A 14285-nucleotide genomic window follows, 5' to 3' on the forward strand; every position below is an offset into this window, starting at 1 on the left:
TACGATTAATTTTATAATCGATTAATCTGTCGATTATTACTTCGATTAATCGATTAATAATCGGATAAAAGAGACAAACTACATTTCTATCCTATCCAGTATTTTGTTGGAAAAAAACAGCATACTGGCACCATACTTATTTTGATTATCGTTTCTCAGCTGTTTGTAAATGTTGCAGGCTATAAATAAAGGTTTATTTAAAAAAAAAAAAAAAAAAAAAAAAAAACAACAACAAACAAACAAACACAAAAAAAAGCCTCTGCGCATGCGCATAACATAGATCCAACGAATCGATGACTAAATTAATCGGCAACTATTTTAATAATCAATTTTAATCGATTTAATCGATTAGTTGTTGCAGCCCTAATATATATATATATATATATATATATATATATATATATATATATATATATATATATATATATATATATATATATATATATATATATATATATATATATATTTACAGCCCGGCCCCCAGCCAAATTTTTTTAAATTGTAATTTTGAAGAATTTACCTGAATGTGCATGAACTATTTCTGTTCAAAATTGTTAGAAATGTCACATGCTAAATGTTTAAATATTAACTGTCAGTTTACTGTACTGTGCCAACTGTACTACTATATGAGTACGTGTTTTCTATTGTTTCATTGAAAATAAAACAGCATTTGGCTGTCATCTGTTTCAATGATGAGACACAATTGTGTCAAAGTCATGATTTTTTATTTCATGCTTGAAATAAGAAATGATGACTTTAAAAAAGTAGTTTTCTACTTGTGAGTGTTGATGACACAACAGTTGATATTCTAGTTTCAAGCATGTTTTACTCAATATAGCTCATCAAATCTCAGCAACAAGCTGTAATATCTTACTGACATCATTTAGGAGCAAAACACTTAAAACAAGTAAAACACTCTAACATCAAATCTGCTTAGTGAGAAGAATGATCTTATCAGACAGAAAATAAGCAAATATCGCCCTTATTTGACATATTTAATCTTACTTAGATTTCACTTTTTGCAGTGTGTGTCATCAACACTCACAAGTAGAAAACGACTTTTTTAAAGTCATCATTTCTTGTTTCAAGCATGAAAAAACAAATCATGACTTTGACACAATTGTGTCTCATTATTAAAACAGACGACAGCCAAATGCTGTTTTATTTTCAATGAAACAATAGAAAATACTAGGGATGTCCGATAAATGCGTTAAAATGTAATATCGGAAATTATCGGTATCGTTTTTTTTATTATCGGTATCGTTTTGTTTTTTTTTGTTTTTTTTAAAAATTAAATCCACATAAAAAACACAAGATACACTTACAATTAATGCACCAACCCAAAAAACCTCCCTCCTCATTCACACAAAAGGGTTGTTTCTTTCTGTTATTAATATTCTGCTTCCTACATTATATATCAATATATATCAATACAGTCTGCAAGGGATACAGTCCGTAAGCACACATGATTGTGCGTGCTGCTGCTCCACTAATAGTACTAACCTTTAACACTTCATTTTACTCATTTTCATTCATTACTAGTTTCTATGTAACTGTTTTTATATTGTTTTACTTTCTTTTTTATTCAAGAAAATGTTTTTAATTTATTTATCTTATTTTATTTTATAATTTTTTTTTAAAAGTACCTTATCTGTCATGATCCGTTACCCGGATGATGGCATGATGTATGTTTTTGGTAATGTTTCTGTGTTAGTCTGTTTCCTGGGTGCACCCTCTTTCCCTGTTTACTGTTGGTCTCCATGGGCACTGATTCTCCTCACCTGTCTTAGTTTAGCAATTAGTGTTCCCACCAGGTGTTTTGGTTAGTCACTCCCCTTTATAGTGTGCGGTCACCCGGCAGTAGTTGCTGGGTCAATATTTGCTGTAGGCAACATTTACGTCTCGTGTTTTTTCTCATCGCTGTAGCAAAGTCTAGCTTTCCTCGTTTTTTCACCTTTGGTGACATTTTGGTTTTGTTCTGCTCCACGCTCAGTTTTGTATTTTTGTCTTGCCTTTAATTTATTAAAAGAAGACTTCATCTTACCTCCACGACACTCCTGCTTGTCTCCTGCCTTGGAAGGAACACAACAATCGCAGCCATGCGTCGAAGACGTAACATTATCTTCACCATACCTGGTTGTCCAAATTAGGCATAATAATGTGTTCATTCCACGACTGTATATATCGGTTGATATCGGTATCGGTAATTAAAGAGTTGGACAATATCGGAATATCGGATATCGGCAAAAAGCTATTATTGGACATCCCTAGAAAATACGTACTCATATAGTAGTGCACTTGTTATTAGTGAGAATATACTTATTTGAAGCTATTCTGGGGTTCATTGAAGTTAGCTCATTTGACTTGTTTTGTAAAGTCTTGACAAGCCAAATTTTCTTGTTCTATTGGCAGATAATTTTGCTTAGTTCAAATTAGGGATGTCCGATAATGGCTTTTTGCCGATATCCGATATTCCGATATTGTCCAACTCTTTAATTACCGATACCGATATAAACCGATACCGATATCAACCGATAGATACAGTCGTGCAATTAACACATTATTATGCCTAATTTGGACAACCAGGTATGGTGAAGATAAGGTACTTTTTAAAAAAATAAATAAAATAAGATAAGTAAATTAAAAACATTTTCTTGAATAAAAAAGAAAGTACAACAATATAAAAACAGTTACATAGAAACTAGTAATGAATGAAAATGAGTAAAATTAACTGTTAAAGGTTAGTACTATTAGTGGAGCAGCAGCACGCACAATCATGTGTGCTTATGGACTGTATCCCTTGCAGACTGTATTGATATATATTGATATATAATGTAGGAAGCAGAATATTAATAACAGAAAGAAATGGGGGGATGGAGGTTTTTTGGGTTGGTGCACTAATTGTAAGTGTATCTTGTGTTTTTTATGTGGATTTAATAAAAAAAAAATAAAAATAAAAAAACCGATACAGATAATAAAAAAAACCGATACCGATCATTTCCGATATTACATTTTAACGCATATATCGGCCTGCCGATATTATCGGACATCCCTAGTTCAAATAAAATACCCCTCACTTTTGTTTTGTTTTTTTCTTGTTTTTGACCCCTGACTTTTTGCAGTGTGCATTTCCCTCCAAGGTTCTATTTTCTCCTCTTTTGTTGGGGAAGAATTGTTGTACATTGTTGGCTAGCAGGTCTTAGTTTGCTTGGTGCCATCAAAGTAGGCCTCACTAGTCGCCATCTTTCCCTGGGCCTTGGCGCGGTGGTGCAGCAACCTGGAGGGCTTCCTGGAGGAGTTTGCCGACATCTCCAAGGAGGACCAGATCAAGAAGCTGCACGACCTGCTGGGGCCGCACATGCTGCGCAGGCTCAAGGTGGACGTCTTCAAGAACATGCCCTCCAAGACCGAGCTCATCGTCAGGGTGGAGCTCAGCCCCATGCAGAAGTCAGTGGCCGCACCTTTTCTTCTCTTGCTGTCATGGCGTGCTGATGATGATGATCACCTGCTGTTGTCTTGCTGTCATGGCGTGCTGCTGATGATGATGATGACCTGCTCTCACCCGCAGGAAGTACTACAAGTTCATCTTGACAAGGAACTTTGAGGCGCTCAACTCCAAAGGCGGAGGCAACCAAGTGTCTCTGCTCAACATCATGATGGACCTGAAGAAGTGCTGCAACCACCCCTACCTCTTCCCCGTGGCTGCTGTGGTACCACACACCGCCGTTTCTATAGCAACCACTCCTACCTCTCCCCGTGGCTGCTGTGGTACCACACACCCGTTTCTATAGCAACCACCCCCTACCTCTTCCCCGTGGCTGCTGTGGTACCACACACACCCATTTCTATAGCAACCACCCCTACCTCTTCCCCGTGGCTGCTGTGGTACCACACACCCGTTTCTATAGCAACCACTCCCTACCTCTTCCCCGTGGCTGCTGTGGTACCACACACCGCCGTTTCTATAGCGACCACCCCTACCTCTTCCCCGTGGCTGCTGTGGTACCACACACCGCCGTTTCTATAGCAACCACTCCTACCTCTCCCCGTGGCTGCTGTGGTACCACACACCCGTTTCTATAGCAACCACCCCCTACCTCTTCCCCGTGGCTGCTGTGGTACCACACACACCCATTTCTATAGCAACCACCCCTACCTCTTCCCCGTGGCTGCTGTGGTACCACACACCCGTTTCTATAGCAACCACTCCCTACCTCTTCCCCGTGGCTGCTGTGGTACCACACACCGCCGTTTCTATAGCGACCACCCCTACCTCTTCCCCGTGGCTGCTGTGGTACCACACACCGCCGTTTCTATAGCAACCACCCCCTACCTCTTCCCCGTGGCTGCTGTGGTACCACACACCGCCGTTTCTATAGCAACCACCCCCTACCTCTTCCCCGTGGCTGCTGTGGTACCACACACCCGTTTCTATAGCGATCACCCCTACCTCTTCCCCGTGGCTGCTGTGGTACCACACACCCGTTTCTATAGCGATCACCCCTACCTCTTCCCCGTGGCTGCTGTGGTACCACACACCCGTTTCTATAGCAACCACCCCCTACCTCTTCCCCGTGGCTGCTGTGGTACCACACACCCGTTTCTATAGCAACCACTCCCTACCTCTTCCCCGTGGCTGCTGTGGTACCACACACCGCCGTTTCTATAGCAACCACTCCCTACCTCTTCCCCGTGGCTGCTGTGGTACCACACACCCGTTTCTATAGCAACCACCCCCTACCTCTTCCCCGTGGCTGCTGTGGTACCACACACCGCCGTTTCTATAGCAACCACCCCCTACCTCTTCCCCGTGGCTGCTGTGGTACCACACACCGCCGTTTCTATAGCAACCACCCCCTACCTCTTCCCCGTGGCTGCTGTGGTACCACACACCCGTTTCTATAGCGATCACCCCTACCTCTTCCCCGTGGCTGCTGTGGTACCACACACCCGTTTCTATAGCAACCACCCCCTACCTCTTCCCCGTGGCTGCTTTGGTACCACACACCCGTTTCTATAGCAACCACCCCCTACCTCTTCCCCGTGGCTGCTGTGGTACCACACACACGTTTCTATAGCAACCACTCCCTACCTCTTCCCCGTGGCTGCTGTGGTACCACACACACGTTTCTATAGCAACCACTCCCTACCTCTTCCCCGTGGCTGCTGTGGTACCACACACCCGTTTCTATAGCAACCACTCCCTACGCTTTCCCGTGGCTGCTGTGGTACCACACACCGCCGTTTCTATAGCAACCACCCCCTACCTCTTCCCCGTGGCTGCTGTGGTACCACACACCGCCGTTTCTATAGCGACCACCAAAGGTTGTACGATTTAAAACAAAAACTCTTGGATTTTGATACTTAGCGCAACTAAGCTGTAAAATAACTGTGGTACCATTTTAAAATGGTAAATAAACAGCAAGTACCGTTTTCCATCCACCCTAATATAATGTTTGAAAAAATCTGTAGCTTTTGCATTAAAAAAAATGGTGACCAGAATTTTTATATAAAATATACAGATTTTTTTTTTACAGCGTTCGTAAAAAGAATAAATTTAATAATAAAATACAGAGGCAAATTGTGAAATGATTGACTGTTCAAATGGACCCTCTGAGGACTGCGATGTGGCCCTCACTGAACACCACTTTGAGGTGTTGTGTGGACAATTATGAGGATTAAAAAAATTTATTCCATTTTGGAATAAGGCTGGAATGTGGAATAGGTGAAGTGGTCCTAGAGTGTCCTAGTGTGTCCTAGTGTGTCCTACTGTGTCCTAGTGTGTCCTACTGTGTCCTAGTGTGTCTTAGTGTGTCTTAGTGTGTCCTAATGTGTCCTAGTGTGTGCTACTGTGTCCTAGAGTGTCCTAGTGTGTCCTACTGTGTCCTAGTGTGTCCTAGTGTGTCCTAGTGTGTCATAGTGTGTCCTACTGTGTCCTAGTGTCTCTTAGTGTGTCCTAGTGTGTCTTAGTGTGTCCTACTGTGTCCTACTGTGTCCTAGTGTGTGCTACTGTGTCCTAGTGTGTCCTAGTGTCTCTTAGTGTGTCCTAGTGTGTCTTAGTGTGTCTTAGTGTGTCCTACTGTGTCCTAGTGTGTCCGACTGTGTCCTAGAGTGTCCTAGTGTGTCCTGGTGTGTCCTACTGTGTCCTAGTGTGTCATAGTGTGTCCTAGTGTGTCCTAGTGTGTCCGACTGTGTCCTAGAGTGTCCTAGTGTGTCCTAGTGTGTCCTACTGTGTCCTACTGTGTCCTAGTGTGTCCTGGTGTGTCCTACTGTGTCCTAGTGTGTCATAGTGTGTCCTAGTGTGTCCTAGTGTGTCCGACTGTGTCCTAGAGTGTCCTAGTGTGTCCTAGTGTGTCCTACTGTGTCCTACTGTGTCCTAGTGTGTCCTAGTGTGTCCTAGTGTCTCTTAGTGTGTCCTAGTGTGTCTTAGTGTGTCCTACTGTGTCCTACTGTGTCCTAGTGTGTGCTACTGTGTCCTAGAGTGTCCTAGTGTGTCCTAGTGTGTCCTACTGTGTCCTAGTGTGTCCTAGTGTGTCCTAGTGTGTCCTAGTGTGTCATAGTGTGTCCTAGTGTGTCCTAGTGTCTCTTAGTGTGTCCTAGTGTGTCTTAGTGTGTCCTACTGTGTCCTAGTGTGTCCTAGTGTGTCCTAGTGTGTCTTAGTGTGTCCTAGTGTGTCCTAGTGTGTCCTAGTGTGTCCTACTGTGTCCTACTGTGTCCTAGTGTGTCCTAGTGTGTCCTACTGTGTCCTACTGTGTCCTAGTGTGTACTACTGTGTCCTAGTGTGTCCTAGTGTGTCCTAGAGTGTCCTAGAGTGTCCTAGAGTGTCCTAGAGTGTCCTAGTGTGTCCTAGTGTGTCCTAGTGTGTCTTAGTGTGTCTTAATGTGTCCTAGTGTGTCTTAGTGTGTCGTAGTGTGTCCTGGTGTGTCTTGGTGTGTCTTAGTGTGTCTTAGTGTGTCTTAGTGTGTCTTAGTGTGTCTTAGTGTGTCCTAGTGTGTCTTAGTGTGTCTTAGTGTGTCTTAGTGTGTCCTAGTGTGTCTTAGTGTGTCCTAGTGTGTCTTAGTGTGTCTTAGTGTGTCCTAGTGTGTCCTAGTGTGTGCTACTGTGTCCTAGTGTGTCCTAGTGTGTCCTAGAGTGTCCTAGTGTGTCCTAGTGTGTCCTAGTGTGTCTTAGTGTGTCTTAGTGTGTCCTAGTGTGTCCTAGTGTGTCTTAGTGTGTCTTAGTGTGTCTTAGTGTGTCTTAATGTGTCCTAGTGTGTCTTAGTGTGTCTTAGTGTGTCTTAATGTGTCCTAGTGTGTCCTAGTGTGTCTTAGTGTGTCCTAGTGTGTCCTAATGTGTCTTAGTGTGTCTTAGTGTGTCCTAATGTGTCCTAGTGTGTCTTAGTGTGTCTTAGTGTGTCCTAGTGTGTCTTAGTGTGTCCTAGTGTGTCCTAGTGTGTCCTAGTGTGTCCTAGTGTGTCTTAGTGTGTCCTAGTGTGTCTTAGTGTGTCCTAGTGTGTCTTAGTGTGTCCTAGTGTGTCTTAGTGTGTCCTAGTGTGTCTTAATGTGTCTTAATGTGTCCTAGTGTGTCCTACTGTGTCCTACTGTGTCCTAGTGTGTCCTAGTGTGTCCTAGTGTGTCTTAGTGTGTCTTAGTGTGTCCTAGTGTGTCCTAGTGTGTCCTAGTGTGTCCTAGTGTGTCCTAGTGTGTCTTAGTGTGTCTTAGTGTGTCCTAGTGTGTCTTAGTGTGTCTTAGTGTGTCCTAGTGTGTCTTAATGTGTCCTAGTGTGTCCTACTGTGTCCTACTGTGTCCTAGTGTGTCCTAGTGTGTCCTAGTGTGTCTTAGTGTGTCTTAGTGTGTCCTAGTGTGTCTTAGTGTGTCCTAGTGTGTCCTAGTGTGTCTTAGTGTGTCTTAGTGTGTCCTAGTGTGTCCTAGTGTGTCTTAGTGTGTCCTAGTGTGTCTTAGTGTGTCCTAGTGTGTCTTAATGTGTCCTAGTGTGTCCTACTGTGTCCTACTGTGTCCTAGTGTGTCCTAGTGTGTCCTAGTGTGTCTTAGTGTGTCTTAGTGTGTCCTAGTGTGTCTTAGTGTGTCCTAGTGTGTCCTAGTGTGTCTTAGTGTGTCTTAGTGTGTCCTAGTGTGTCCTAGTGTGTCCTAGTATGTCCTAGTGTGTCCTAGTGTGTCCTAGTGTGTCCTAGTGTGTCTTAGTGTGTCCTAGTGTGTCCTAGTGTGTCCTAGTGTGTCTTAGTGTGTCTTAGTGTGTCCTAGTGTGTCCTAGTGTGTCTTAGTGTGTCCTAGTGTGTCCTAGTGTGTCCTAGTGTGTCCTAGTGTGTCTTAGTGTGTCCTAGTGTGTCCTAGTGTGTCTTAGTGTGTCCTAGTGTGTCCTAGTGTGTCAGTTGCTTTGCTATGTGTAACTTCTTGCGTCAGGAACACAATCTTCTTACCGCCGTTCGATTCCCGGCCCGACTCGGTGGCGTTCTTTACGCTGGGAAGTATTTCCTGTCTCCTCTCCAGAGGTTGATGGTGTGATTCTGTGTGACAGGAAGCTCCCGTCTTGCCCAACGGCTCATATGATGGCAACCAGCTGGTGAAGTCCTCCGGCAAACTGACACTCCTTCAGAAGATGCTGAAGAAGCTGAAAGACGAAGGACACCGCGTTCTCATCTTCTCACAGGTGCTACCTCACCTCACCTCACCTCACCTCACCTCACCTCAATTCACCTCACCTCACCTCACCTCACCTCCACCTCACCTCACCTCACCTCACCTCACCTCACCTTCACCTCACCTCACCTCACCTCACCTCACCTTCACCTCACCTCACCTCACCTCACCTTCACCTCACCTCACCTCACCTCACCTTCACCTCACCTCACCTCACCTCACCTCACCTCACCTTCACCTCACCTCACCTCACCTCACCTCACCTCACCTTCACCTCACCTCACCTCACCTCACCTTCACCTCACCTCACCTCACCTCACCTTCACCTCACCTCACCTCACCTCACCTTCACCTCACCTCACCTCACCTCACCTCACCTCACCTTCACCTCACCTCACCTCACCTCACCTTCACCTCACCTCACCTCACCTCACCTCACCTCACCTCACCTCACCTCACCTCACCTCACCTTCACCTCACCTCACCTCACCTCACCTCACCTCACCTCACCTCACCTCCCTTCACCTCACCTCACCTCACCTCACCTCACCTTCACCTCACCTCACCTCACCTCACCTCACCTCACCTTCACCTCACCTCACCTCACCTCACCTCACCTTCACCTTCACCTCACCTCACCTCACCTCACCTTCACCTCACCTTCACCTCACCTCACCTCACCTCACCTCACCTCACCTCACCTCACCTTCACCTCACCTCACCTCACCTCACCTCACCTCACCTCACCTTCACCTCACCTCACCTCACCTCACCTCACCTCACCTCACCTCACCTCACCTCACCTCACCTCACCTCACCTCACCTCACCTTCACCTCACCTCACCTTCTTCTAAGTGTGTCGGAATAGTACACACACACACACACACACACACACACACACACTCATGCAGTCTTGCCAAATAGTACACACACACACACACACACACACACACATGCAGTCTTGCCAAAACACGGCCTCTAATTTACCAGCAAGTGGTTTATCCACAGTGAGGAGCCGCTTCCAACACTTTAACACGCTTAATAACAAATTGTGTGTATTTCAACCTGAAAATCTAAGATTTGTATACTTAAACGTCAACTTCCCATGCTAGCATGCTAATGTTCTATGCTAGCATTTTAGCAAATTTTGTATATTTGAACCTAAAAATCAATTATTTGCATACTTAAACGTCAACTTTCATTGTTGCATGCTAACGTTTTATACTAGCATTTTAGCCAATTTTGTACGTTCAAACTTAAAAATTATAGATCTTGATACTAAAACATCAACTTACAATGCTAGCATGCTAATGTTTTATGATAGCAATTTAGCAAATTTTGTATATTTATACCTAAAAATCAAAGATTTGTATACTTAAACGTCAACTTACCATGCTAGCATGCTAATGTTTTATGCTAGCATTTTAGCAAATGTTGTACATTTAAACCTAAAAGTCATAGATTTTGATACTTAAACGTCAACTTTCATTGTTGCATGCTAACGTTTTACACTAGCATTTTAGCAAATTTTGTACGTTCAATCTTAAAAATTATACGTCTTGATACTAAAACATCAACTTCCCATGCTAGCAGGCTAATGTTTTAAGATAGCAATTTAGCAAATGTTGTATGTTTGAACCTAAAAATCAAAGATTTGTATACTTAAACGTCAACTTACCATGCTAGCATGCTAATGTTCTATGCTAGCATTTTAGCAAATGTTGTACATTTAAACCTAAAAATCATAGATTTGTATACTTAACGCCAACTTTCATTATTGCATGCTAACGTATTACTCTAGCATTTTAGCTAATTTTGTACGTTCAAACTTTAAAATTATAGATCTTGATACCAAAACACCAACTTCCCATGTTAGCGCGCTAAAGTTTTATGCTAGCATTTTAGCAAATTTTGTCCATTTAAACCTAAAAATCATAGATTTTGATACTTAAACGTCAACTTTTATTGTTGCATGCTAATGTTTTATGCTAGCATTTTAGCAAATGTTGTATATTTAAACCTAAAATCAAAGATTTGTATACTTAAACGTCAACTTCCCATGTTAGCATGCTAACGTTTTATGCTAGCCTTTTAACAAATGTTGTATATTTGAACCTAAAAATCAAAGATTTGTATACTTAAACGTCAACTTCCCATGTTAGCATGCTAATGTATAATGCTAGCATTTTAGCAAATTTTGTCCATTTAAACCTAAAAATCATAGATTTTGATACTTAAACGTCAACTTTCATTGTTGCATGCTAACGTTTTACACTAGAATTTTAGCAAATTTTGTACGTTCAATCTTAAAAATTATACGTCTTGATACTAAAACATCAACTTCCCATGCTAGCATGCTAATGTTTTAAGATAGCAATTTAGCATATGTTGTATGTTTGAACCTAAAAATCAAAGATTTGTATACTTAAACGGCAACTTACCATGCTAGCATGCTAATGTTCTATGCTAGCATTTTAGCAAATGTTGTACATTTAAACCTAAAAATCAAAGATTTTGATACTTAACTGCAACTTTCCCTGTTACCATGCTGTTGCTTTATAATAGCATTTTAGCAAATTTTGTACGTTTGAAACTAAAAATCTTAGATTTTGATGCTTAACGTGAACTTCCCATGTTAGCATGTTAATGTCGTACAATAGCATTTTAGCAAATGTTTAATGCTTAAACCTCAAAATCGAAGATTTTGATACGTAACGCCTACTTCCAATGTTAGCATGCTAACGTGTTACGCTAGAATTGTATTAAATGTTGTACGTTTAAAGCAAATCATCTTGGATTTTGATACTTAACGTCAACTTCCCATGTTAGCATGCTAACGTGTTATGCTAGTATTTTAGCCAATTTTGTATATTTGAACCTAAAAATCAAAGATTTGTATACTTAAACGTCAACTTCTCATGTTAGCATGCTAATGTTTCATGTTAGCATTTTAGCAAATTTTGTACGTTTAAACCTAAAAACCACAGATTCTTCTCCTTCAGTACGATGCAGACTCTAAGCTAATGCTAGCGAGTACTGTCCGATGTTTTGGGCAGATTTTACGGGTTTCATAATTTGTCAGTTTTCCTCCAAAAATCAGGTGTCTGTCGTTTCTTCTTTGTGTCAATCTTGTGGGATCTTTCTGTCACGTCAACCACTGGATTGTGCGTTTGATGCATGTATCGGATCTGATACTTCGGGGTTTTTAGGAAAAACTAAATCCACTTTTTGCAGATGACAAAGATGTTGGATCTGCTGGAGGACTTCCTGGAGTTTGAGGGCTACAAATATGAACGCATCGACGGCGGCATCACTGGAAGTCTGAGGCAGGAGGCCATAGACCGCTTCAACGGTGGGTGTGTTACCTGCTAGTGGTCACACCTGCACTTGTTCTGGTAGTGGTCACACCTGGACTTGTTCTGGTAGTGGTCACACCTGGACTTGTTCTGGTAGTGGTCACACCTTCACTTGTTCTGGTAGTGGTCACACCTGGACTTGTTCTGGTAGTGGTCACACCTGCACTTGTTCTGGTAGTGGTCACACCTGCACTTGTTCTGGTAGTGGTCACACTTGGACTTGTTCTGGTAGTGGTTACTCACCTGGACTTGTTCTGGTAGTGGTTACACCTGGACTTGTTCTGGTAGTGGTTACTCACCTGGACTTGTTCTGGTAGTGGTTACTCACCTGGACTTGTTCTGGTAGTGTTTACTCACCTGGACTTGTTCTGGTAGTGGTCACACCTGCACTTGTTCTGGTAGTGTTTACTCACCTGGACTTGTTCTGCTAGTGGTTACTCACCTGAACTTGTTCTGGTAGTGGTTACTCACCTGAACTTGTTCTGGTAGTGGTTACTCACCTGGACTTGTTCTGGTAGTGTTTACTCACCTGAACTTGTTCTGGTAGTGGTTACTCACCTGGACTTGTTCTGCTAGTGGTTACTCACCTGAACTTGTTCTGGTAGTGGTTACTCACCTGGACTTGTTCTGGTAGTGGTTACTCACCTGGACTAGTTCTGGTAGTGGTCACACCTGGACTTGTTCTGCCTGTGTTTACTCACCTGGACTTGTTCTGGTAGTGGTAACTTACCTGGACTTGTGGTTCTGGCTCACAGCACCAGGAGCTCAGCAGTTCTGCTTCCTGCTGTCCACGCGAGCCGGAGGACTCGGCATCAACCTGGCCAGCGCCGACACGGTCATCATCTACGACTCGGACTGGAACCCTCACAACGACATCCAAGTACTGACCTTCACCCGTTCCTCATGGGTGGCCACGCTGACCCGAGTCCTCGTGTTCCACGCCGACCCGAGTCCTCGTGTTCCACGCTGACCCGAGTCCTCGTGTTCCACGCCGACCCGAGTCCTCGTGTTCCACGCCGACCCGAGTCCTCGTGTTCCACGCTGACCCGAGTCCTCGTGTTCCACGCCGACCCGAGTCCTTGTGTTCCACGCTGACCCGAGTCCTCGTGTTCCACGCTGACCCGAGTCCTCGTGTTCCACGCTGACCCGAGTCCTAACCCTAACCCTGGTGTTGCAGGCCTTCAGCAGAGCGCACCGCATCGGTCAGAACAGGAAGGTAATGATCTACCGCTTTGTGACGCGCGGCTCGGTGGAGGAGAGGATCACGCAGGTGGCCAAGAGGAAGATGATGCTGACCCACCTGGTGGTCCGACCCGGCCTGGGCTCCAAAACCGGATCCATGTCCAAGCAGGAGCTGGACGACATCCTCAAGTTCGGAACGGAGGAGCTGTTCAAGGACGAGATGGAGGCGGCTCGGACTATGGGTATGTCACTTCCTCGTGTCTAGTTAGAACACCTTCTCATTCTCACCGTGATGCGAGAGCTCATGTGCTAGCATGCTAACGTTTTATGCTAACATTTTATTACATTTTAATCATTTCAACCGAAGAACCGTGAATTGTGATACTGGATGCCATTTTGCAAGTACTGTTAGCATGTTAGCATTTTGCAAGTACTGTTAGCATGCTAGCATTTTGCAAGTACTGTTAGCATGCTAGCATTTTAGCAAATGTTGTTGATTTAAACCTAAAAATCTAAAATTTTTAAACTTAACGCCAACTTTCCATGTTAGCATTCTAACGTTTTATGCTAGCATTTTAGAAAATGTTGTATGTTTAAACCTAAAAATCATAGATTTCAATGCTTTTGGGAACATACCATGATAGCACGTTAACGTTTTATGCTAGCATTTTAACAAATGTTGTTTATTTAAACCTAAAAATCTAAAATTTTTAAACTTAACGCCAACTTTCCATGTTAGCATTCTAACGTTTTGCGCTAGCATTTTAGAAAATGTTGTATGTTTAAACCTAAAAATCATAGATTTCAATGTTTTTGTGAACATACAATGATAGCACGCTAATGTTTTATGCTAGCATTTTAGCAAATGTTGTTTATTTATACCTAAAAATCTAAAAATTTTAAACTTAACGCCAACTTTCCATGTTAGCATGCTAACGTTTTACGCTAGCATTTTGGCAAGTTTTGTATGTTTAAACCTACAAATCATAGATATTGATATATGACGTGAACTTCCCATGTTAGCATGTGAGTTTTGTGCGTTTAAACATAAAAATCATAGATTCTGATACTTAACGTCAACTTCTCATGTTAGCAGGCTAACGTATACGTT

The 14285-nt window shown here is 42.9% G+C and overlaps 1 protein-coding gene across 1 annotated transcript in view; it reads left to right on the forward strand.

Moving 5' to 3' along the window:
* chd5 (chromodomain helicase DNA binding protein 5) overlaps window positions 1-14285 on the forward strand; it is a 136088-nt gene that overhangs the window by 69563 nt on the left and 52240 nt on the right. Inside the window, exons 18-23 of the mRNA XM_062037812.1 lie at window positions 3274-3447; window positions 3569-3710; window positions 8515-8646; window positions 11871-11988; window positions 12748-12872; window positions 13170-13416. Coding sequence (XP_061893796.1) covers window positions 3274-3447; window positions 3569-3710; window positions 8515-8646; window positions 11871-11988; window positions 12748-12872; window positions 13170-13416 — 938 coding nt within the window. The remainder of the gene's footprint in view (window positions 1-3273; window positions 3448-3568; window positions 3711-8514; window positions 8647-11870; window positions 11989-12747; window positions 12873-13169; window positions 13417-14285) is intronic.

This window comes from Entelurus aequoreus, linkage group LG26, assembly GCF_033978785.1.
Source record: "Entelurus aequoreus isolate RoL-2023_Sb linkage group LG26, RoL_Eaeq_v1.1, whole genome shotgun sequence".
NCBI lineage: Eukaryota > Metazoa > Chordata > Actinopteri > Syngnathiformes > Syngnathidae > Entelurus > Entelurus aequoreus.